The sequence below is a fragment of the Rhea americana genome, unplaced genomic scaffold (genome assembly GCF_003343005.1).
Source record: "Rhea americana isolate MKP2758 unplaced genomic scaffold, rheAme1 scaffold_93, whole genome shotgun sequence".
Lineage (NCBI taxonomy): Eukaryota > Metazoa > Chordata > Aves > Rheiformes > Rheidae > Rhea > Rhea americana.
Genome location: NW_028187122.1, coordinates 3,255,193 through 3,282,679, shown reverse-complemented (window position 1 = coordinate 3,282,679; position 27,487 = coordinate 3,255,193). Strand labels below are relative to the sequence as shown.

Here is a 27,487-nt window from a genome sequence, read left to right as displayed (position 1 = left end):
TAAACCCATTTCTCATAGCTCTTTCTTCTTCTGTCATGTGCTCCAGCCCCATCCTAACTCCCCATTCTAGTGTCTCACCACTAGATTAAGTCTGTTTGTCAATAATCACCCTTCATAAAATTATATATATATATGGTTGATCTTCCTACTGGAAGTAAACCCAAATACTCTAGCGTGCAGAAGGAAAGACATCAAAAGAATTTTTTAAGCTGAATTTTGCTTCTTGCCTATGGAACCGACCACAGTGAACTCACAGGACTCAGCTGTGCCCTTATAAACCCGTATAAATATGGAGTAAATCTACTATAGGAAACGGAGTTAGTCCACAGCTGTTTTCTGTTTTTCTTTGAACTGGTGTAACTGACTAGAGCCTCTAAACTAAATATAATGACAAAGTAGACTAATGTTTGTCGTCTTGGAACAGAGACCAAAATTGATACCTTTCTGACTTCCCTATCATTCACAGTGCAAGTTCTAGCTAATATTTAGCTAGTAGCTAACACAAGGGGGGCAGTTCGAGGTAACGTAGTTAGAAGAAGGGCAATGGCAATATCTACTTTGAATTCTAAATACTCTGCCTATGGTAAAATATTAGTGGAAAGTTTCAGGAATTTCTAAACATGCGGGTCATTTAAACAACGCTATTACACTTAATAGTACAGAGTTTTGTCTGCCATTAAGTACTGTGTCAATTGTCAACACTTAACTGTCTTCCCTACTTCTGCAAGCCCATGATACTGAAATGTAGGGGGCTCTGGGGCAGACCAAGGGCTGAGCAAGATCTCCAGCCTGCTCATTAGACCTCCTACATGACTAGCATTGGGGCAGAATTTTCTGAACAGCATGTTCCTCTTCCTCAGTCTCACAAGGCGAATTAGAATATATTCAATTAAAGACATTGAGGAAGCTTTAGCTAGAAGCAAATAAACTAATTTGTATTTCGCTGGGACATCATGGTAATACATCTATCTTTATTAAAGCAAACAGAGCAAGGATAACTATGCTCTGCAGTCCAGGACCAGAACACAACCATTTACAGTAAAAGGACTCAAATATTATTCTTAGAAGGGTCATCTTGTAAAGAATGCCACAACCCCCAGCGGCTCCCTGACATGAAAGGAGTCATATTTTTAAAATGTTTTTTCATCTATTTGACAACTCTGTCCGCCAAGGGAAGGACCATCCTGCACATGTCTCATCATATTTTGCTGAATCAAAGAAAAGGGAAAATGCTTGCTTTGGGTATGTTTCAAAACTTATAATCCTCTATTTGTCACTATTATCTGCAGCACTGATACTTCAATTCAGTTCTGATCAACTAGTTTCCCTTGTTTCTGTAATAAATTTTAGAATTTACATCTCTGAAAAATAATACAACAAACCACTTCAGAGATAAGAGTTTTCAGGTGAGCTGGAAAACACTCCTTGCTGCAGGTGAAAGTCAGGAGTTTTTCATTTGCTTTAATGTAGCACATTTTTTTCTGGCATCAGTGGGGAAAGATTATGTTGGTATCAAACCACAACAAATCAGTCAAAAAAGTGTTTCTAAAAAGACTATATCCCACTGTCTCCCAGCTGCACAGCAGCTTCATGGGAAGAGCACAGACCTGAGGCACAGCAGTACCCACCGAGAGAGAAAAAGCGGAGGGTGAGTGCTGACTGCTGGGCAAAGCTGCATCATCTGGTCTGTCCGCAGGCTGCTAATTCGTTCTGCGCAGTCCCAGGTATGCAGAAGGCTGTGGTTGCTTGCTGCTTTCTTTTTCAAAGGAGGAATATTACAGTTAGTACCGTCGGGGGGAGGGATTTGGAGCAAAAACAAGCAATACCGCTGTAAACTTAAACATCTTCCAGTTCAAAGGCTCAAGGCGTTTCCCAGCTGCTAGGGTACCCTYGCCGGCCCTCCGGGGTGAAGGAGCCCTGAGCAGAGCGGTCCCAACAGYGGGGCTGCTTGCTCCCACAGCAGCTGCTCAACCCGCTCAATACAACGGGATTATCTACTTGGGCCTCTGACTCCGAAGCCCTGTCTAGTRCTAAGCTGTTTCGGTTTTAGCTCTGGCAGGAAACATTTCTGTTGCATCAGTGCAGAGCTATTCTCTTCCACAAGCAGCGGCCCAATCTAATGCGTGAGTTGTAAAGGCTTACTTGGTAAACACTGGATTTCATATTGTTTTGTCTACCATTTCCTACCCCAGTCCTAGGGCWAAGAACAAAAGTGTTGATGTAATTTAGCATTTCTGACCAAATTGCTGCCAGTCTCCCTTCCCCTTTCACTCCTCCCTCCCTGACAAAGTTTTGCAAATAACAAGCATTACTATTTCCTTAGCAGTTACTCCAAGCCCACACTGACACAGCGCCAAGCAAGGACATGGCACTTCTTCAGGAACAGGAGGAACACAAGAGAAAAYAAGAACCAAAACACCCACGACCTGGGAGAAGGTAGAAACCATTTCAGTCAGCTCCTGAGTTTAAAGGGCTAGCTATGGGAACAAAAAAGCTATGGAAAATATCCTCTACAAAGACTAAATGGGAAGGTCAATGGTGACAAAGCTGCTGAAGAGATGGTAACTTTAGCTAATTAGATGGGCTGCTGCCTAATTGTCTGAAACCCAAAGATTTGTTCATGAATTATTTGTTCGATTTCTGGAACCCAGCCAGGCTTGCATATTATGCTGATACAGAATCGTAGAATGGTAAGGTTGGAAGGGGCCTCTGGAGATCATCTAGTCCARCCCTCAGCRTAGCCCATACGGGAATGAACCCAYGACCTTGGCATTAGCAGCACCACGCTCTAACCAACTGAGCTAAGCCTGCCCCCACATAGTTCATGCAATATGAAGAACGAGTTTCTTTTTCCTTTCCTTTGTTATTYGTGCCTTAAATGCAACATTGTGCTCTCCTTTATGTCTCTTTCCTCAAAAAAACAGGTGCAGGTAGCTAAAGAATAGATCTGCAGAAMCTTTTATCCCCAGTATAAATGGACACTTGGAAAACTCAAAATATTTTGCAAWGAGACAATTATTTCAGTGCAACTTTTCATTTGGAAAAATTTTAGTATTTGAAATTGCCAATTCCAACATTTTCAAAATGGATTTTTCAGTTCAAAATTGAGCAAAAATTCCTGTTAGGGCAAAGTCAGCATCTTTCCCCCTTTCTTAGTATGTYTCTGTTCCTTCCCTGCTGTAGATAAGCTGGGGGATTTGCATTCTATTTTCTGACTGACTCATTTTCTGAATATGGCCTTTTAACAAATACTGTTTCTGCAGGCAGCCATGCCCTTCATAAAGGAAATTACTCAATCAATAAAGTTAATTTCCACTCCCCTTGAAGCAGCCACCCACCCCAGCAGATGTTCCAAAACAGACTAAAACAAAGCCAGAAACTCACTCAGATCCACACATCTCTTGCCAATGTYCCTCTGCAGTTAACATTGAAAATAATACTTTATCTATACTAGGAGGCAATGCAGAGAGCAAGACCGTGTTCTGCTTCTTTAATCAGGTAACTGAAAGATTAATAAACAGCACTTATGAGCTCTGGTCCCTTCTTGCTGTGTTTACTATCAACCAACTTTCACCATAAACATTGTTTTCATGTTGAAACAAATTCAAAGGTGACACTGACCCAAGTGTTCCCTGGGTACAGCCCAAAGCATTGCACTTCTGAACGGGACAGGGGAACTAGTCTCACTGCCACGTTTCCTCCCATAGGGAGGCCCCCACTGAAAAGAGAGCAAAGACTTACTTGGGGACTCCTGAGGAAATCCTTTCGTCGTGCTACTTTAGCTTATGCGTGGATGCCACTCAGGAGACTCACAAAACTTTTTGAGTAGGGTCTGTTTTCACAAGCTTGCAACCTGCGGCAAGTAACGTACAATAGCATTAATCAGAGGAGAAAAGTATGCGACGACACTCTTTTTACATCTTTTTTTTTTTTGCTTGTAATAATAAAAATGAGATTCAATAATGAATATACCGAGAAAAAGGATCTGAGGCTCTGATCTAATCTGTTTTACATGAACATAGTGTTAGTGGAGCAACCCTAGATTTAAACTGAGAAAGGGAAGAATCAGATTCTCTTCTAGAAGAGTCTTATCCTGTCAAAATTATTGCCATCTACAATCTCCCTGATCCTAATATGTTGGTAAAGACAAGACAGAAATTGGCCCCAGTTTGAATTTTTTGGAGAAGGGCCATTGGTATCCTTAAGCAGGACTTAGTGAGCATATTGGATAGYGTTGGAAAAAGTTTGAAAGAAGACAGAAAAATGAAGGTTTTAATTTAACTGAAAYACACATAGGAGAGGAAAGCATGCTTCAAAAAGATATAGTTGTTCTCAAACAAAAYGTCAAGAAAACTGAAGCAGGCCTTCACAGAAGCAGGAAAAATACCCAAATAGAAAAAGCACTGATGATTTCATCGGCAAAATATACATCATGAAATRACTCTCAGAAATGGAATACCAATGTAGAGTGTCCAAGTTGTAAAAGACGTAACGGTAGAGAGACGTGCAAGGGCTGGGACCATAGACTGTTGGCCCATGCTACTGTATTACTGCAAACAATAGGAAGAGCACTGTAAAAGACACTGTGAATAAAGGCACCAGGAATGATAAAGGAAAAACCRATCTCCCCATTAGCAGGGTAAAAAGAAAACAGTATATTCTTAGCTGAGTGTGGCTAACCAGGGCACTTCGTTGAACAGATTTACTTGTGTGCCTATAATAACACTCCTGTTTCTGCAGAATCAAGGGGTCTCACTACTCTAAGCACAGCAGGGCATTACTTATGAGTGTCACCATTTAAGGGACAAATCAAGAATGTCTCCTAAGGGTTTACATCCTGTGAGTTTTCTGAGCTGAAAAGCAGAGGGGTCCAAATCAGTGTGTGGCCAAATCCAGACCAGCCTACTCAGCCTCTCAGCAGGGACCAATGGGCCAAAGAAAGGGCAGAACACGCTGTGGCTGCCCAGGGGAACCGCCATGGGCTTGTTCTCCGTTAGACAGACATGACATGAATTTTCCTGAAAGTAGGTACTGTTTGGGGAAGATGCCCCAGGCTTTGGTGTCATGCTAGTAAGGAAGGAGTTACTGAGGAATAAAACAACTTCGCGTTCAGGTCATAGCAACTACACATACCTATGATTTCCAGTTTAGCAGTAATTTCCGTCCTGATGACACAACTACCACCAGGACAACCTGTTTCAAAGAAATTAACTGTTACAGTTTCAAGTAGAGCTGTTGTTATTAAAGGGACAAAGACTTTTGAATGACAAATAGAGGTAAATTTGTAAGAAGAATATCTGAGAAGTCAGCACCTAATTTGCTAAGAGATCCAGTCTGAGAGTGGAGACTGGTAGCACAACACAACCGACTTCTCAGATGGGACTTCTGGCATTACGGAGAGCAAAGAGAAGAGTCGTTCTCACCAGTATAATTAACTGCTCCACAGGATCATTGGCTTTAGCTGCTTGAATTGAATTGATAGCAAAAGGTGCTGAGCACAAATCCTTCTGCAATTTGAACAAGTATCTGTGACACATTTCATATACAATGAACTTAAAACGTGGAGGTCCAACGCACTTGTTCCAACAGCTCCTGGGAGACTGAGAGCAATGAAATAGGACTTACTRCTTAGCTCCCCTTGTTCTGCTTATTGCAGGATGGCAGAGTATCAGATCAATTCAACTTAGATTTTCTGTATAACTACCTGGCATAAATACTATCAGAAGTGCTTGGATTCAGCTGYGTTACCTGTTGAAACAATAGATCCTGGAGATTAAGGATGTTTTTAGAAATCTTTATCGCATAGGAGAGTTAGAGGTGCAAAATGTTGTTTGGTGTATTATCCTGCATGGATATAGAGTCATACTATTTAAGTTCCTAAAGGTCAGGACTGATGACAGACTGCAGACAGATGAAGTTTCCAAAGTTTAAGATGACTTTCTACACCTCCTCCCTCTACAAACATTACAAGTGATTTACAGCAGCGCTCTCTGCAAAGGTATTATTATTTGGACCCGTAAAGGTCCAAAATTCTAAGTTTGTCACCTGAACCGGGGGAAGGGCTGCTCAGTACTGATCATCAACAGCAGTAAAATGCTTTTAACAGCTTAGGGCTCAACTGCTGTTTTTCTATGGGAAAATGGCTTGATATTAATGAAGAATCAGAACATCTATAAAACCATTAACAAGCTCTTTTTTTTAAAATTCTACTTTCCTTAGCTTCTACTTTGATGTACAACTTAGTGAGCTCTTTTTAAAACCTTTTGCAGTTCTTCTGTGTAATGTGATTTTTTTTTCCTGGTCACAGGAACATCTTCATCTGCTGCTGTCCCATTTGCAGTCTTCCCATGCTGCTGCAAGACTCTCAGTGCTAAGGGAGGAAGTTTGCTTTCTCACTTTACAGTATTGGTGTTTTTACCATCAACTTTAAAAAGAATTTGCCTCGGGCTTTTGGGAAATTGCCAAAAATTAATTGTTCTTTCAAGGCAAAACACAAGCTCTGCATAGTCACTCCACCCTAGACAAAAGCAGTGGTTGTGGGTGACAGCTAAACAAACCTTGATCCATTGATTCTGGAGAGCCATGGAGGAACTTTCCCTCCCATCCCCTGGGATAGACTTTGTTTTCTCATTTTCTCGTCATCTCCCTGTGGAACTTGGGCCTTGCATACATCCACAGTGCTCGGCTGACAGCAATCAGCTGCACGCTGAGCTGCAGCTCGCCATTCTTACTCAGATCCACTCCCATATCTGGGCATTTTCAGTGCCTTGCTCCCATATTCATGTAAGTCARGGAAAATCATCTTGCCATCTCTCTCAATGGTTTTTATAGAAGCCACAACTGGAGCATCTAAAAGTGATGCTTGGAAGGGATCTATGATACTTCAGGCATTCTTAATGCAGCCTTCACGGGTCATCACTCAACCAAAGCTAGATTTCTCTTCTTCTAAATATCACTGATGCATGAAGAGATAGAGATTCAGCTAAGCTTCAGCTCCCCAATTAGAAATGTGTATGTACCTTTGTGGTTTGCTGCATTAGAGATGCTTGTACCTGTGTGCTTTTAGAGATGTGTATAATTAATCCCGCGCTGAAGCGGAAACACCCCCTCCACATTCAACTTAAAGATGAAATGGAAACAGTCTTCAGCCTCTGTGGGGCAGCTTTTAGATACGTTCTCTTAGCAGCAGCTACAACCCACTGTGCTCTTGGGACGTGGTATCTTTTCTCAGAAGCTATTAATAGTATGAAGCACTATCTAGCGCTTACTTTCTCACAGAACGTTTTATTTATATTCACAACTGYGCACTCCTTACCGCGTCGTTCCCCTCCCCTTCTCCCCCCTAAGAAGATTCTTATTCCAGGGATCGGCTGTGGGCAGATAAAAGCAGACCAGGCAATACAGCAGCCTCACAACAAGYGGCTTTCCCTTTCTCATGACCTATGCTCCCAAAGTATTTAGCAACAAGATACTTGTGACTCTATAGACTGCCTTGCGCTGGGCTTCACAGTCTCAGTCTCAATCCAAGAAATTTCCTCTCTTCTGCCAAAGCCTGGACACCTTTTTTTTCTGTCAGTAATTCTGTGGCAAGGCTCTGGGATGCCATTTTTTYCAAGGTCATATTCTTTAGTAACTCTTAATGTTGAACTGCGAACTCTAGCTGAAACTAAGTGCAAGCTTCTTGCTAGTAAAAAGGGAGGATATTTAAGAAATGTAGTAATGTTTGTTGGTCACCTGCTGTTTAATTTGTGCTATGGTTTAGCAGTAGTTAAGAAGGTTGGTGATAATAAAAATGTACTTGCTTGCGAAGACTAACATAACTTGAAACACAGCTTTGTGTATTGTTCCCACGGGCAAACAGAACTGAAAACTGAATTTCTTACAGGCTATTAAATTTTGGATTTAGCCATTCTCCTTCTGTGACTATCAAATGAGGRCATCAGAAGAAAGAAAATCACTACAAAGTCCYATCCCCTGGAAAGACAACCAGTCTCCCCAACCACATCCCTGCCCTTCTCAAAAAGCCATCAAATACTTAAAAGGAACTTAAAAGAATTTAGCTTCTCTTCAGCTTCTTTGAGCTATGATTATTGTAGTCTCCTATTTGGGAAATAAACTTGTATTGAGGCTCTCAGTGGTAAAGCAATTTTACTCCATCTTTCCTGAAGAAAAGATTGTTTTGCTCTTGATAATTTGTTTGCCTTGGAATAAGTCCTGGCTAAGAGCTATGGCAGAATTAAGAGTGTTTTGAGGCTGAATGTAGATGGTAAGCAGTTCTCCTTGTGCAATCACTGAAAGGGTTTTGGGGCCACTTTTCTCCAAAGTCATGGTACCAACGCAAACAGATTTCAATATGAATTCTGATTTCAGGTTACAGCTACCTTGGAAATTTATCTTGAAGTTGCAGCTGAATGCAGTATTCCTTTTTGTGCTAGGATGCCATATTCTACTTTCATCTATAGCCATGTTGCTATAGCGAAGTCACTCCTGCACGTGTATATTTTAATGTAATTTGCAAAGTACTTCAGAGTCCTTTGACAAGGTAGGCCTCTGTTTTCCAGGTGATTTTTTTGCCTTAGATACAATCTGTAAAACAAATGGAGAGCATACTACCAGCAAGACAGTTTGTATTTCTACACTACTATTACTAAAATCCTATGTATACGTATTATATGTTATTCACGTGAGTACTCTCTAAGAACATGCCTGTTTATAGAATCAAGCACCTACGTAACACTGCTTTCACGCTGTGATTATACTGCAACATAACTCCTCGTGTTTTTCCTATTAGGAAAGGAAATTAAATTACAGCTGGCTTTGGCTGAAAGCAAGAACAATGCAGGTCTTATCCTTCACAGTRTAACTTAGTTTTTAAAATATGCTACAGCATTAGTTATTTATTTATATCTGCATTAATATAAATTTCCACTAGCCTGTCACCTTGACCAAATATTTTTGATTTTATCTGTAAATAAATAAATAAATTTTCAAATTAGATAGGCAACTCTCTGAAMATGCACTTACACATCCATCCTCTAAAAGTATTAGCCACAGACCTCTTCAGAATAGGAATTATTCAAAAATTGAAAAGTAGTATTTTACAGGTACTCTTGAAGTGCCTCTTCCAAGAAGAAAGATTCTGACAATCAGCAAAGCATGAAAAGAGGGTGTAGGCCAAGCGCTGCAAGTGACAGAAGACTATTTAGCACTACGGATCCTTGCCTCCTTTTCTTGTTTCAGGGGTTTTCATAGAGAATAATAATCTGAGCCGAACATTTACAGAAAGAGAAGGGCTCTAGATGCAGTCCCTGAAATTGCTGTTTAACATTAGAATGTGATTGACRTGTACATATCAACTTACAGGTCCTGCTCTCATGCTGTTTACTTCCAAGAGGAACCTACTGCAAGTGCACTTCTTACTGTAATGGAGTCGAATAACTTCCAGAACTTGGAGAAAATTAATGCTGTCCAGATAGTCAGTTTCTGGTGCTGCAAGAGATAAAAATCTACAGAACTTTTAACATACACAAGATAAAACCCAAGGCATAATGTATATGCAATGCTATATAGTAGATTTTACAATGAATAATAGGAAACATGCTTTTAAACTAGGCTAGCACTTCTTAGATACAGTCTCATTTTTGCAATGATAAAATTCTTCTATATCTAGGCTGATGACAGTCAAACTGTTCACATGGACCAGATTCAAGTTATTGTGTTGAATTTTGCTGGTCCTATGAAATAAGTTAAGTAGCACCTTATATCACAGTAAGTCATTTATTTCTTAAAATGAGTCATGTATTATCTGCTTCAGAAGAGACCATTAGCTCTGCTCTCTTCCTRCTGGGAGTTCTTCATGAGCAATAAGGTGGTTTACAAACTCAACATCATAAACCAGCAAGGCACAGAGGCAAGAGCGAACTTCCTGAGACAACTTTTGAGATATTGAGGAATCTTGATGCCGGCTGCAGTGCAGGGACACGAYGATGAGCAGACACAGAGTGCTCTCTCCCCATCTGCACGACTTGCTTTAGTAGATCAGAGGGAGAAGCATGGGAATAAAGCATCTTTTAGTAGTAACTAAAACAAAATCATACCGCTTTGACAAACAAAAATGGGCACACGATCAGAGAAAACAAATGAAAAGTATTGGCTAGTAGCAAGATCTGCCAGTTCTGCAGATGTACTAGAATGATCAAAATCTGTAGAGGCTATTGACAGCAAGACTAGAAGTCTGCAGAGGCACTTACACATGAACATTACACATCTTGGAATCATCACAGGATAAAATTAAATCTAAGGAATTTAGAATTTCTGAAAATACTTGTATCAAGCACAGCCTTTTTCTAAGAGTAGGTTCATTATTATAACTRTTTTCCATATCTATAAATGCACTTACTGTAGTTATTCCTGCACCACAGAAAATGACAGAACTTCACCTATAAATAGTTCAGAAAAGATGGACAGTGTTTTTAAGAATGTTTTCTCTTCCTGTGTTTGTTTAATGGGACAGATGCCAATATTTTATGAATTATGAATGCAGCAGTCTTCTTTCCAAATGAAGATGTTGGAAGTCTGCCACTGGAATGAGGTGCTCACATTACACACTGCCAGCAAACTTCAGTTTCTTTAATGAAATCTAGATTACTAAATCACTTCTCTTTTGAAAGAAAAATAGTATGATAAAAATCACTCTCCTCTAGTGATGTTGCATAGCATATTCTCCTTTGGAATAAAAGAAAAGAAAAAAAAACAGGATATAAAGCAATCATCTCAACCACAGTTCTACTACTAGGGAAATCCATATGTTGCATCCTTGATGTATATAGCTGTATGCATACCACCTACTTGCAGCTCTCACTCCAGGAAGGACTTGGATTCCTCCTTCAGTAAAACATAGGGTTTATGACTGATCATGGATACGTTACTAGCTGCAGGCATGGCTCCTCCTCAGAATGATTCTCTTTTTAGCTACCTGAAACAAAGTAAATCTTTAAAATAATTTAATCACCAACATTTTAATGGAAATCTTGCTTGAGGAAGTATTCCTCCCTGCTTCWAAGCAGAATTTTACAGTTGAATAGGATTCAACAAATTCCTATTTCATAAAGAATAGTCTTTCTAACTTCTAGAAGCATTATGTAAAGTATGATTTTTTTCTGCTGAGTAACGTAAAGTCTCAACAACACTTTTAGAAGAACAAGAAAAAATATTAGTCTATGACCTTTGACAAAACTTAAATAATGACACATTGCAAAAATGTTGAGGTCACAAAGCCAACATGAAAATAGGTTCAAAAGAAAGCCAGTGAGGCTGCACTTCTCCTCTAGCACCGGTTATCATAGCAAATGTTATCACATGTCTGCTCCTTGCCSGTGTATCAGCAAATTGCAACATTACTAACAAATCCAAACCAGATTTGGAAAACTTGTTCCATTTAATCATATGTATATGTTACAAATTACTATGTATCTCTTCACATCTTATATTCAGAAGTAGTTTTTTCTTTNTTTTTTTTTTATCTTCTGCAAACATCTTTAGAATTTTACAAGAGGATGAATTTGTCCCATTTGTCCCATTTTAGTTTAATCAGCAATCATTTCTATGACTTACTAATATGAACCACATCTCAGATTCCAAGCAGTGGTACTACAAGTATCACAGTAGCATCTTACATAAAAAGTATGAGTTTTCTGGAGTAGCACCTCCCTGTGCAATGACTCAGTATATACTACCATTCATGCCAATGGCTCATTTACAAGGATATCCTCTAGCTTCATGTTTGCATGCACGTTTATTTTGCATTACCTTAGAGTTAACCCCCTCCTCCCCCAAATTCCATAATAAATGGTAATCAGAAGGTAGATACACAGAAAAATAAATATGACTGAGCCTGTATTAACTCAGTGGAAAACAACGTCATCAAAAGGATGAAAACAAAAAGAAAAAAATAAATCTGACATGATAAAAAGCAGTAAAATTAGGTTTTAAAAGATTGTACTTCTTTAAAAAGGACTGAAATAGACTTTAGAAAAGCCCCAAATGCACAACCACACTCTAGAATCTACCTGGTTATATTTTACAGATGAGGATGCCAAATCCAGTCAACTTGAGTKTTAGGCAGGCTTTGTGCTCATATAAATCAATGGTAACACTACCTATGATATTAATGAGAGCAAAATTAGGCCATGTAAGTACATTCTGGTCGTTCTATAAGGCATAATATTACTGCATTCCATTCTCTAATCTGCATTTCTGAGAGTTGGCAGTATGCTTACATGGTAACACCTAAAGCCAGTAAATGTGTTAATTCAAATACTATTACAAATTAGAGAAAAGTCAGATAAAACCAGAGATATTTTTATTGCACAAAATAAATTATATAGAAACAATGCAACAAAACAACTTGTATTGTAGGCTGCACAACAGATGTTACAACATGAATATATTTATTGCTTTGAGAAAGGAGCATTTCAGTGCTAGTAAGCAGATTAGTTATACTTCTTGCTCATCTAGATTCATAGGATTAATCCAACTGGGCTAGAGGCATCTTGCAGCATATGGATCATACCAAACTGTAACTTCTTATCAGCAGTTATAAAGGTGCTGTGAACATTCTTGACATTAGTATGAAGCACTCAATTTAACATCACTGTTACTGAACCACAGAGATTRTTAAATAATTAGAAATATCATTACATATCAAACATATTTAGTACACAAGATATTAGAAGGTCCATTTACAGGGTTCACACAAGCTAGTGTTCTAAAATAAATCTTGTTTACAGATACAGATGCAACTTCAAACAGGCTCACTTCAATTTGCACCAAAATGCAGTATCAAGGGGTTTTGCCAAAATGAAAACTAATACTGGCACTTCACTGACCTAACTGTAGAACTGCTCMCTAGTGCTAACTCAGTCACAGGTTTCATTTTTTCCAGGGCCACACTCAACTTTTAAGAATTTTAACAAAGATGGAAAAATATAATCCTTTAGCAGAACTAGGTGGAATTTACAGTGCTTGTTCAAACACTTCAAAACAGATCATATTTGGTTCTTTAAAAAAATACAAATCTGTATGTTGTAGTTACAGCTCAAATGGATTTAAGTTTTTAAATGCTACTTTGTGGACCCCAAGATGTTRAGCTCCCAATGAATTCATAAATAAATTACCTCTAAGAAAACATTTTAAGAATGTACAATATTCAAATAATTAAACACATTAAAAATTGATCACTTAAAGATCTTTGAAAAGCATGCATATTAATGAGATGGTGGCATTACAAGGATTCATAGTCTGAGTGAAATTCCCTATCTGACAGTTATGCAAGTATTTTCTCAGCTGACCTTATAACACTGAATCTACTGCTAGTATAGACATTCAAAGGTTTCAAAATATGTAAGATTATTACAATAAGGTTAAATTTAAATAACATTAAGAGATTGAAAAAGTCACATATGAAATGAAACTTGGCGACGAAGTGGGAACTCTAGCTCATTTCAAGTCTTACTTATACGGATAATTAAGCAAATTAACTTCACTGAGATCAGTCTGAATTTAACATTAACTTAGCATTAGGCCCTCTCAATAGAGCCCCCTAGAATCTCACTGAAATAAAGAGTATTATACATGAGCAACCAGAAACAAATTTGGCCATCACACTTTGCTAGTACATCGACATAATTCTGTTTTACTGTTTTTTTCAAAAACATGTTAATTCATTGTGTTGAGTCAAATTACAGGAAGGATGACATTCAAATAGCCTCAAAATATTACAAGAAATGAGTTATTCAGAATTAAAGAAACTCTTTGTACAAATGCTCATTTAACGAAAACTTTAGTAAGGCAATCATATTCCATGCATGTGCCCAGCAGTAGGTTATTTGGGAGTACTAAACTTGACTAATCTGGTATAACTTTTTGTCTGGGGGGACTTGGTTTTTTAAATAGTCTAAATAAAACTTTGCCAACATTTTATAAAAATTTTATAGATATGCTGAGATGAAAATGAGTAACTAAACATACTTTARAACATCCATTAAAGTACAAACTTCACAAAAAAATTATTAGTATTTTTTATGGTAAGTACTATGAAGTAGAAATGTTATAAGGCAGGATGAAGCTAATATCAAAGATGAAAAACAGCACCACCAATCTATGTTTTGAAATCAGGTTTCTGATCGGCCAGGAAATGTAATAGCAAAGTCAGATGCACTTGATTAAGCTCAGGTAAGAAATGCATTTAGCCCAGCTGTACTAACTATATAGCTTCATACAGAATAAACATTCCATAAACCAAGAGAAAATGCTTTTGAGCACAAAAATAAAAATATGTGATTCTCTAAGCAGCATTTTGTTTTTTTCAAAACATTGACATAGATAGATATTGGACTGATTACATATCTACAAGTGCTTTTCCTTTACAAAAATACATATATTCTTAATAGGATAGACTGTCATTAACAATGACCTGTGTTTTTTTTCACTTCAATTTGAATGATTTATAAGCTAAATTTTACAACCACAAAAAGGTTTATTTGTAATATGATGTTATCACTTTTGACAAAAAGCTTAAAACATTTTATATTTTAAAACAAATTAGCAACTTAACATCACAACATGTCCTATGCGCTCCTAGAGTACTGTGAGGGCTGTTACATTAAAAACTGATAGCTACTGATCAAATGCAAGGAAGCATCAGAACATTATCACTGCTCACCATAGGCTCCTTTGTTATCATAACTTGGATCACAGCTTATATAAGGACACTTAGGCCCCCATCCAAAAAAACCCACTTACAGTAACTCTGTATCATCTATTCAGTAGCCCAGAACATCCAAAAAATCAGGCTTTGCATTAATTAAAAGTATTTTCCTTTCAACAGTTAAGCCTGTAAYATGGGAAAAAAGTAAGCATTGCTTAATGTTTATTCTAAGAAGCTCATATTTGAGAAAAAAATTAAGATCAGTAATTTTTTAGAATAAAGTATTTCAGAGCCAGCTAAATGATTAAATTGTCCTACTACTTTCCAGTTTAATCACCATACTGGAAATAGAAATCAAGATATTTACCAGATTTCATTATTCTTTCTATTTTATACTGCACAACAAGTAAAATAATTGACTTTTTGCTAATCTGTCTGACACCTTGGACAGCAACACCATTTGCTAAAAAAATAACTATAAAAATCTGTAAAACATACTTAATATCTTCTCATAATCCTCCAAGTCTGTCCTTTCCACCCTCCAAAATATCACTGAACTACAACTAGAAAATCCAAAAGTAGCTTGGTGAATATTTTGTGCTTTGAAGGTCTACAGGATTGACAGCACACTGAAGTATTACATCACAGGCCAGGTATAGCAAACACATCAGTAATGCAAGCCTTTGTGCTTTTCCTTTTCAAGGACATCAGCTGYGATTCAAAGAGCTACTCTGTACCTGTTAGCTCAACCCTTACGCTAGTCYTGTTTCTTTTCTTTTTAATCTAGTTCGGTTTGGAAACTGCTAGGTGTGCCTAACCCTTTAGTTCGGTGACATATATAGCTACTACCAGGAACTTCTGCTTGACCGATTCCAGGTGTAACTCTGGGCCCCTGCACTCCAGGAGAGTGTCAATGCCTTATTCCAAGTCAGTTTCTGGGTGGCTTACCTTTGGTATTAAAGAAGTCCCTTAAAACTATTAGGCAATCAAATTATCCACAAAAATAGTTTATTTTTAGAAAAAAAATTGGTTTTTTATGAACAAACTAAATATCTGACAACAAAGAAATAGTAATTTTAAGTCAGTTAGTATGTTATATTTTTCAGTAAAAAGGGAGCATGTTTCATTTTACCACATCAAAATTCATCAGACAACATCTACTTTACTCAATACGCTATAATACAAAACACTATTTTAGGAATAGAATACCATCATAAAATATGTGCCTCGCACTTTGATAATAAACATCTTTATTACAACTTCATTTGTAATACAAACCTCAGTATGTTATCTAGCAGCACAAATGTTTTACTGTTGCAGCAATTTTATATATTACATAGCAACCAAACTCTTAACTCTTACTTTGCCTTCCACTCATCTTTGTGAAGAAAAAGGAAAATACACAACAGCTACGTATGTCCACCTCATYCTGTTATCCGTCACATACTGTTAAACCTTGTTAGAAACATTTGCTAAAAAAACACGCATAAAAGTTACTTCAAAGAAAAGAATGTTTAATGGTTCAGATCAACATGCAAATTCAAGCTAATGCCTCTCTTTGGTTAAAATTACAAAATTCCACCTCTAGACATCTCTCATTCCAGAACGTCTCCTCCATCCCAAGTCTACAGAACTGGGTCTTTCTCTGCAAGTACAAGTAGTAGCCTGGACTCTTCTATTACTCTATACAGTTCTTCCACTTCACACTCCAGAACTGCATGGATATATTAAACTGCTTACTAAAGAAGGAAATAATGTCCATATCAACTGTATTAGCAAGCTACTTGAATTCAGAAGAAGTCACTATAGGATTTCTGGTGCATACCTTGGGAGAAAGCATCTCTCAGTTAGGAATTCATTAATTAGATAATCTATTTCCTGTTCTAGAATATGAAGGTTTTCTCCTGATCTATAACGTAGGCAGTGTAGTCATTTTAAAACAAGAAAAAAAAATATTTATAAAGAATTATTATAAGATCATCTTTTAGAGGACATTCCTACAAAAGCTGAGGTCTGATGGCCAAACTTTCAGAACTTCGTAAGACTAGTGGTAGATGAGTAGTTGGAAGCTTTTCACACYTCCTTTAGGGTGAATCAGTCCTCTCGTGTCCATCCTGGAAGACGCTCCAGTAGATTGCAATCCCGCCTTAAACAAGTATCTTGAGCTGAACACCTTGTGGAAGCATTACTTTGTTCAAATTGGCCATAAAGGATTCAACACGCAGAACCATGAAAATTTTGCTGAAATCCAGGACAGATTAGCTTAATCCCAAAAGAAAATACAAATTACTTGCGTGTTAAGCATTAACTTTCTAATGTCTATTTATAGATGTCATGGTCATGATGCCATCTGTGGTGTTCTAGGACAAGCACCACTGTTCCAGAGTGTCACCTCCTTGTTCTCATGTCTAGGAAACTGATGCTCTGGTACTTTCCTTGGAATTGGTTGAAGTGTGCTTCCTGTTCTAAAAGGTCCTGTCCTAAAAGTCAGCATTTTGGGATCTTTTTCTTTCTTTCTTCTATACACATTGTTAACAGCCTGCAGAATCTCCAYTGTGTTCAGTCTTGCCTGTGAAACTATTCCTATATTACAAGACTTCTGGGTTGCTCAAGGACACATGTGACCTGATCTTTTCTAATGTTGTTAAGGCTCTACCTAAGTGAACAACCCTTTGAAAGGGTAGGTAAATGATCACGTGAATCTTTTCTAACTCTCCATTTTCTTGAAAATGCTTAATTCTAATCTTCTTTTAAAAAGCAAATATAAAATTAGATCTGAAAACCATTATTATGGGAGACAAGTTCAGCTGTCCCTTTTCTGGATTGCCCAGCTATCCAACCTATGATCTGCTACCTCATGTGCAATTTCCCCTTTACAACTATGTGATGTTTCTATATGCTGGGCATGAAAAGGGGGTGGTAGAAGGGCACAAAGGCTTTATAAGAGCCTACAATTACAGGGCACAGGGAGCCTGAATAAATCTTTGAACTGATGTAAATAATAAGGTAGAATAAGGTAAAATTAGAGAGGGAATACCCTGCCTGCTAAATACATTATTTGATGGAATTGAACTGATGCCTTCAACCTAAGTGAYGTGAAGAAGTTGGACCAAGTTCTTGATTTAAGCACCTCTATGAAGTTAATATATTTGCTGTGAGTAGGAATGAAAGTCTTAACTGCCTTTGGTCTTTTCCATGTTAAAAACGAGTTTGATTAGTCCACACAACTGACCAGGATTTTATCTAGCCCTTTTGTACACAAGGCTCAAACATTTTGAGACTGAAGACTGGCTTTGAACAATCATGTGTTTTCTAGAATTTCTACCAGACTTGGCACCTGGCTGAGCTAGATGCTATTGTTGCAAATGTCTCCCTGCCCCTCATGAATGCTTCTTGGTATCTTCAGTGATATGGGAATGAAAAACAAATTTAACAACACAATTCAGTGAATTAAACAACTAAACACTGGCCTATCTTGATATTCTAAAATATGAATARAAATATTTTAGAAATATTTAGAAATATAAAATATGTGAGAGAAGTAAACAGTTTTTCCTTCTCCAAAGTCAGGTCTAACAATTACACGTGAAAGAGAGGAGATGAGGTGAGATGAGAAGGGTACTCTGGACCATCACTCAGTGCTGGAGAATGAGAGCCTAGCCTATGTCTATAAGGAATGAGATCACTGGAACTACTTCTATTAACTGCAGAGGAAAGTAGAGCCAAATTTTTARAGCCCAGAAAGAAAAGATTCAGAATTCATGGTTACCTCATGAAGAAAAAAAAAAAGATATCATCTCAATATAAAATTCATTATCATCATATAGTTTGCACTGAGATATGTTTCTTCAGTTTTATGTAATCTAACCAAACACATTTCTTTTTCTGTTTGTTTCATATGAAAGATTGCTTCTCAATACAGAATGGTTTTCAAATATTCTTGCTGAAAATATTAAGACCATTGATAAAATACAGAAGGAAATATTACCTACTAGATGCAAATAACGGGTTTAAAAGGTATTCTGTATTAACAATCAGGCACTTTGCTTTATATAATGTTTTCAGTAAAGCCAAAATAGTATTCTTCAGAAAAGTTTTTTTTTTTTTTTTTTNNNTTGCATATGAACTGCAAGCTAGCTTACTATGCACATTATAGTAATAGTGTTGCATACTGCTAGGGCCCAAATCCCAGAAGCATTCTTGTGAACAATCCCTACTGTGATGCTGAGTCCTTTAGATTACTATGGTAATCTTAGTTGGTATTTCACTCAAATACACGTATTTTTATAGGACTAAGCCCTTAGCTAGTAGCAATGTAATAATACATGATGGGAGATACATTTCTTGATTACGTAATTCATTTCAGCTTTTAAAAGATCTCACTTGTAAATTCTAGCTTACAGTTTGTTACTACAGAAATGCAACATATAGCTATGCTCAACAAAAGGTTGCATACACCTTTCACTAATGGGTTACCCCAGAGTTAAAATTAGATACAAATTATTGGCTTATAGTTTTTCTTTTTTCTTTCTTTTTTTTTTTTAAGCACTAAAATCTGCTGAATAAGAGACTGCATGTTTAAGTAGCAGTGTAGAACTTTTTGGTCTAATACCTCTGCAGCTAGGTACTGCCAAATGGGAAAGCTACAGAAAAACAGCTGTAGCAATACTTATTTTACATTCCAATTCTTTACTTACTATGGAGCGGTGACACTTTGTCATGGAAATATTGAGAAAGTGTGACTGTAGAGAGTAACCTCCTGCTCTATGAGGACATACAGTGCAGTTTTAATGGAATGCTTAGGTACTCACTTCACTTTATCTCATCTTTGGCAAACTGGAATCTGTACTTGCATTCTTATATTCCTATGCAGTTATTTTTAATTGGCACAAATGAACCAACAGGGACAATCAAATATGCATATCTATAGACATATGGCACATATATACTACAYGGAAGAGAAATTTACTGTAAAAGAAGCAATGCCTGTGTTATACAAGCTGCCTAGTTAAGATACGTGTATCACTGGCACTTCACTGCTATGAAAACCATTAAACTAGAACAGCACTTAAGCACTGTGCCATCAAACCAGAAAGATAAAAGGTGTAGGTGGCTAGATCATACGCATTTAAAAGCATTTAAGGCCATGATTCTCAGCTGGAAACATGCAACTATATCTGTCGGTATTTTCTGTGCTTAAAATGAAGATCTGCCTTCTGAAATCTAGCTTTAAGTTGGATCAAGAAGACACCATGAGTTAAAACAGTTACCAATTCTGATCAACCCAAATTAATGGCTCTCTGAACTASGAATGCAGAAAGTCATTAACCATGCAAACCTTCTATTGGTTRTCATTCAGAAACCAATAGAAAATAGTCAAATTTCAGTCGTCTTGTTAAGTGGGTGCAAACTTTTATGTAAGATAAGTGAAAATAGATTAAAAATAATACATGTTGTTCTTCCTTTCTTAAAACAAGTCTGTTCAAATTTGTTGAATAGCAAATGCAATTGTTGAGAAAAAAAAATTGTCCCCTGAACCAAGCAGAAATTATGCTTAAGAGTACTATCACTGGTTTTGTGATAAACTGAAACAGGCCTTTTATGTTAAGTGGCGCTACAGTGAAAATTCTGGTATAAAAACATGCGAAATATAAAAATTGTAAGGTGTCATTTGCATGTGCATGTAAATATTTACAAATAATATTCTATTTCTACTGTATAAAACACTTGTGTATAATAAAGACAACAATGATTCACAATTAGAACGTATGCTCTGATCTCACAAGCTGCTCCATGGGGATGACCTCCTTGCTTGTAAAGGATCTGCTCTCCAGAAACTATGCAGAGACTGGCCCTCCCTTCATGAAGTATCTTGTTTCTGTCCAGTAGCACATCACAGAATAGGTGGGCGTAAAGGTGACCACTTCCTGTAGCCAGCATGCGCACCCATTCCCATCAACAGCGTGGGCAATTAAGTGCCTATACCAGCCAGCACCTTATGCCTGCAGAAAGGCAGAAACAGCAGCTTCCTACACATTTTGTTTCCCCAGGTTCACTGGTGTGTGCACAATATGTGCAACTTTGACCTGCAATGGCAGGTTTCCTAAACAGGCTGCTACTGACAGCATCTTTACTTCTGCATGTCATATGGGCTTTGGAGTGCAATGGTAGGATTTAACCCAACTACACATGGATTCCTAAAGTCAATGTTAGAACTCTCACTAACATTAAAGGGGCCAGATTTTATGCACAACATGCTTGTTTCTCCTACTGAAACATACTCATGTACATGAACATAAACTTACAAAGGAGTACAGCCTTGCATTTTATCTTTTATACTTTGATCCCAGGTTTTCAACTTGAATTTTCACTTTGTCTTACCTAAATATGATTAGTTCTCTGTAGAGTAGCTTTTGAAAAGCTGATTTGGTTCCTTTTTGTTGTATGCAAAAGGCATAAGAAAGTAAATAGTTATCTACAATATCAGTAGGTGTGTATTAAGTAGAAAATACATAAAAGTACTGAACTATAATTATCTCCACAGAATTTAAAGTAAAAAAAAAAAATCATTTGACTTTTAAACAGAGCAGAGACAATGGAAGACTACAGAAAACATATGCATTATTATGCTCCCTGCAACATTACCAGAAACCTCAATAAACACTTTATGCTAGAACCATTATATTTGCAATACCTAAGGCAACAATCACCTGTTTATCCAGCACTACCAGGTCTTCGGAAAAAAAAAATGACCTGAACAACTATTTTGGTCAAACTGCTTATCTTCAGTATTGCATTACCTCTAATTTTATGGTACTGGCTTTATGATGTGACTTTAACTAATGAAAAACTCTACAATTAATTCCAAACTCCAGATAGTCACAAGAGATCTATAACGTAATTAAAGCTATAGGTTTTGGAATACGTTAGTTTTTTCTTAACATATTGTTTACCTCCATGCAGTCTTAAAGGGAAATGCTTACTATGAAAAGCAGTAATTACATATAAATTCTGTCCTGGCTGTGATTTTATAGTGAAATTTGTCTTAGAGCCATTTAAATAATTTTCAAATTCATTTTTACAAAGGCTTTGTTGGAAGAAGGATAATCTGACCAGAAGCCATATTCCACATTTAGCTGCATCTCAAATTCTAGTCTTTATGGAAATCATAGAAAAATGCAATCACAAAGGCTGTGATGCTTTTACGTGATATTGGCAGAATCTATTTAAAGAATTTTAAATTACTTTTTGGAATTACCATATTATACATCTCTTGTTAAGGGTGATCTTTATTCACTGCAAAAGGACTTTTGCACACTCATGAGTGAGCTATACCTGGACCCATGAGAATTTTATCAAGAAAAAGATAGTGGCCCAATCACCACATGGATGTGGTCACCAATCACTTTTCTAAATATATTTTCTATACAAAATATTTTCAAGGTATAATCCTTAGCTATTTGTACAGTACTCTGTGATATAAACAACAATATTCAGTAAAATAGTAAGTATGTGAAAATTGCAACACCACATGGAATGAGCACTCTGCCATTTTGCTAGTGTAATTAATATTAGGACCAGAAAATTTTTCTAATACACAGGCGAAAATATTTCATAGGTTCTGAATCTTGACTGTACACTTCATGATTTTGGCTATGACTTGCAGCACACTTTTAAGATACACAGATAGCTTATGCACATTTCAGTAGCAGAATGGCACTTGGCTTGCTCTAATAGAAACAACAAAGATGCAACCGACAATTTTAAGAAAGACAATGTCCTTATTTGCATGCTGAAAATCTGGTTGTGTCCCCCTAATCCAGGCACATCCATTCATTGTGCAATCTGTCGATGGGTAAACAAATAGTGCAGGATTCATCTCAGTGGGATCTGGCCCTTTGGTCTAACCGAAGTCAATTCTAGGTCGATACTGAAGTACCATAGGGTAAGACTGAAAACAAAAGTTAAAAAACAAAAAACAAGAGAAACACACAGAGATTACATGAAGATGTAATTCGTGAAAAATTTGAAGAAAATGCAATTAAAGATTGCCTYGAGAATAGTTAGAGCTCATCTCTATGACCCATGCCTACGGCAATCAATTTTATTTACATGACTGAAATAACTCTATACATTTCAACAATTAAATATCTGTATTTCAAATCTATTTAAGTGACTTAGCTGTAATTTTTTTGTCATGAACACCAAATTCCCGTATCTGACTTACGTAGTTCATGACAGAGTGCTCAAAAAACCCTCTTATTTCTGTGTTCTGTATCTAAGAAAAAGCAATTTTGAAATATTTACACTTTGTAAAACAAAATCCATTCCTCAATGAACTATTTCATTTGATTTAAAATATATTCCGTAGCTACACTAGCACTCAACAGTAGTTAATGGTAGTTAGGCTACTCTTGTACTAGGGAAAAAGAAAAAGAATAAAGATCAACAAACACAGGTCAGATTGCTACCAATAAATTTTCTGAAAAATGATCATTAACTTTCCCAGAAAATGTGATATGTTTCAGTAGCTCTTAYTGGAAAAAACAGAAAATGGCAGATCAAATCAATGGCAAATTATTGAGAAAAATGGCTGCTCCCCGAATTGGACAGAATTGTGGTGTGGAATGGGAATTGAAAGTGGGTTTCCAGAAAGGAGATGGAATATTTGGGCACTTGTTGCTGGAAGTTCTGTCTTATTAAATGTAGTATTTTTTCAACCTGTCATAATTGCATGCAAGTCTGATGTTTTCCTCTTAACTCCACCAKGACATTGAACATTTTCTATAGCATAAAAGCCAGGAAAATCATATCGTCTCATCAACTGCACAGGCTTACATGGCCTCTCTGGCACAGGGCTGTGAGAAAACCATAGCTAATTCAAGTCCTTTTAATTGTAAATTTGGAAATATCAAGAATTACCATGGAAGTTAACATTAGAAACAGAAATATTTTACTCCATCCTTCAAATGCAATACAGATGAACTTCTGTGGCCACAAAAGATATTACTGTAGATATTTAAACAGGTTAATGATCTTTTCATGCTATCAATGGGAAATGAGCACCAGAGCTATATGTGATCACACGTGCTGAACATTTAAAAAATAGAGTGCAGAGAAACTAAAACTAAGCCAGAGGTATTCAAAAGTAGCAAGCACTTAGGAGAGAAGACAGGGAGCACTGTGGGCAGTCTGCAAATGTAATTAATAACCATATATTTATAGTATAATAAATTATTAGGCTCTGATTTTTTTCATATAGGATATGACTATCACATTATTACTTAAAAGCTATTTCAGTTGTTGTTCATACTTCAAAACAAATACTTTGATTATAAAAATTGCCTCTAAAGGCACTCAACCCTAACTGGAATTGCACACAGGCAGAGATAGAGCAATCACCTCAAAATTTAACATGTAAATCAACACGGGTCAGCTTTTTTTGCAAATAAAGTCTGAATACTGTTCAGAAAAATTACAAACTGACTATAGAAATAAAATGAAAGATGCTGGAATAATTATAATTATATAAACACGCATGACTGCAAAGTATAACCCATTGTGTGAGTGACTCTGTATCACTAATTGTAATTTTTTACTCAATCAAGAATACCATTTCAGACTTTTAAAATAAATTAGTTCAAATCAAAATTCTCAACGAGCAGACTGAATATTATTACAAATAGGTTGAAAGAGAAGCAGTTTGGTGAAATTTAGAAATCAATTTCAGCTTTCTGGTTCTGGAAGTTCTGGTTTGCTACATTCCATAGATAAGTCAGTACTCCATTTCTATTTTTTTWAAAAAAGTGAAAGGAATATAATGTTAGAAAAACCTAAGATTTCTTTACTCCATTAAAAAGAACATTGGAATTGCCATAAAGAAATGAAACCAAAGTAGTCTCTTTGACTGACACTCTTCAGTTTTGATTCCTTGTCAGTAACTGCAAAACTCTACCAGCTAAAGGGATAAGAAGGGTTAGATAATTCTTAGAGATTCATGCAGAAACCAGCCTAGACAACGAAAGAAGAAAATAAATGGCATAAAGTAAAATAAAAGAAACTCATAAACCTGATAATTTGAGTGGATTCTATTTATCCATCCAATAAAGCTTTCTCTGAATGAATGAAATTGTGCAGACCTCCCTCATAATGTTTTAGCACTTTGTAATGAGGAATTATAAAAACTCCGCAACTTGTATTGCAGTTCAAGTGCTAACAGGACCTTAATGACTGTAATATGTACAGTCGTGAGTGCCTCTTACCTGATAAAAAGTGCCATCCTGCGAGCAGACTTGCGAAGATGAGCAGTTCTGACACCGAAACTGCGAAGGAGATGATTTTCTGATCAGATAAGAGGCAACCACAGCTGGACACATACATTTATTATTTACTTGTTTGTAATTTTCCAATGTAAAGTTTAAAATCCATCTACTTACTTAAAAGAGAAAAGAGTTTTCTAATGAACAAATGGATTTTTTCCTTGAACTACTCTACCTCTTGTAAGGTCCACAGGTGTGCCTGTAAAAGCTCATGGTGAATAATATCAAAGACGGAGACAGTCTCCTCTTTTGGGTGAAGATCCAGTAAATCAATTATTAATTAACTTCTGTTTATAACAAGATTTAACTCAGTTATGTGAAACAGAATCACAGAAGCCCAGATGTTACTGGATTTATAACCAGTACTGTGTAATTTGTTACAGGCTTTAGTTTGTCATCTTTGAGTTAAGGGGAAGTGATTTAAAACTACCTAAAGGAAAAGATACATACCTGACAACACAACCTGATACTATTACTTGTAGGTAAACATAGCTTACTAATTTAATAAGGAGTTGTGAAGTCTTATATAAAAGTTAAAAATAATAGTTCTAAGATTTTTGAAAAATTTTAACCAGTACAAATTATGTTCTTTTTTGTTAGGATGATAGTTACTATTGCTTCCAAGTGAACACAACTGCCAGAAGTCCATTTGTAGGCAGGGTCAGCAGAATTAAATGTCATGAAAGAATTCTATTATCACTAAAGTTGTTGCCTCAACATTTCCTAAAAGCACAGCCAATACTAACAAAATAAGATGATAAGCCAAATGAACACCAACTGGTTTCAAGGCAGTATTGGAAAAACACTACTTTTGATTAAAACTCTCCCTTAAGAGTGCAATATTGTGGTTTTGGTAATCAATCAAATTTCAGTGTAGTAGTACTTTCAAATTTATGGAATACTTGCCTATGCAAAGTAACTCCTCTAATTCCCCATAAAAATCTACTCTTTTTTCAGATTAAGGTAAAACTTTAACTTGTAAAACTTGTGAATTGTTAACTCAACAGTGTGCTTAATCCTCTGTCTTCTCCATCCATGTCCCAGTGCTTTTCATTCTGAGTACCAGAAAACTTAAAGAAAGAGTGGAGAAAGTCTGCAATTTACTACAGATTAGTATGCTAAAATGTGTTAAGTGCTTAACCTTAGCTGCACTCCAGTGTAGCCTCCACTGGTAGTGATAGGCAACATATCTGCAGAGGGCACAAAGTAGTGAAGGGTTGAGAACAATCAATAGCCACAAACAAACAAATGATTGCATAAAAGAAAGAGAAGGAATGAGGACACAATTTCTAACAAAAAATGCCAAATATATCAAGCAATACAAGGGCTACTAAATCAAATTGAGTATCATAACTGAAAGAAATATAAGGCAAATACTGCAATTCTAAAATATACACGTACAGCAAGAAAAAAACATTTATCTGTATTATCTGGATGTTAGTGTTTGTTAGAGAATATATTGAACAAACAGAGGTATGGTATTAAGAGAAACAGTAACAATTAGATTTCTCAGATARTTTTTCAATGTCACAGCTTATCACTGAATGACTGTGATAAAGACTCTGAATATAGATTCTGGTAAAGAATGGCTGGATGTAGATTCCTCAAATTATTGTAACTCAAAGGGTCAATGAAAGGAAATTTCCAGACAATGAGCAAATGCTTGGGTTTTCAGATAGTTGACTTAAAATTCAGAGAAGAAGTTGCATGTAAACTGTTTTCTTGCTAATTTTAAGTTTCAGAATCTACACAATATATTCACTGCAATGTTTCATTCATTAAATCCTTTATAACCTAAGAAATCCAGAAAACATGCAAAATTTATTTTTAAATATGTTTTTTTGAAAGGTCACAGCATATATTTTGTGCAAGTCTTGAAAACACGCATACTCTTTATAATAATAAAACCACTTAAATCATGCATTAATAATGTAACATCATTTACGTTTTCGCCTCTTAGTCTCCATCTTGTCATATAGATGAATTCCATTGTATGATCCTTCCCCATGATTTCTCCATTGCATAGTACATCCAGCTTAAAACACAACAAAAGAAACAGTAAGACAAACACATGCAAAATTTCAACGACTAMATGAACTTTTAAGTGGTTCTCTGAGAATTAACCCCAGAACTCCTATCACGATACAATAATCCAATCAGATGTATGTATCAAATCCTAATAAATATAACATACTGACAAAGCGCTATTTTCTACAGCCTTCACTTTGTTTAATGTTTTCAGTGAGGGGATGGACTGCACAAAATCAGCTAGACTAGGTAGGAAACCACCCTACACTGTACCTGTTTAAGACATTGTATTTTGAAGGTCTTCTTGCTACACCAACACACTTTCAATCCCAAGGATAGWAGGCAAAAGTACAGTCATTCTCAGCTTTTCAAAATATATAAAAATAAATTTAAAATTACAAGAAAAATACATTGAGTTTCTGAGTACACAAAC

The 27,487-nt window shown here is 36.5% G+C and overlaps 1 protein-coding gene across 3 annotated transcripts in view; it reads right to left on the bottom strand.

Annotated features, from left to right (window-relative positions):
• Positions 1-10,912: 10,912 nt before the first annotated feature.
• Positions 10,913-27,487, bottom strand: part of PCGF5 (polycomb group ring finger 5) — a 76,905-nt gene continuing 60,330 nt past the window's right edge. Inside the window, exons 10-12 of one of the 3 annotated variants that reach the window (XM_085324820.1) lie at positions 26,972-27,061; positions 24,970-25,029; positions 10,913-10,975 (exon numbers count right to left, since the gene is read on the bottom strand). In XM_085324820.1, the coding sequence (XP_085180946.1) occupies positions 10,928-10,975; positions 24,970-25,029; positions 26,972-27,061 (198 nt within the window). In that variant the 3' untranslated portion in view covers positions 10,913-10,927. Of the gene's footprint in view, positions 10,976-12,339; positions 22,659-24,969; positions 25,030-26,971; positions 27,062-27,487 lie in introns of those variants that run through there. The other 2 variants (XM_085324819.1, XM_085324821.1) reach the window with 2 other exon arrangements.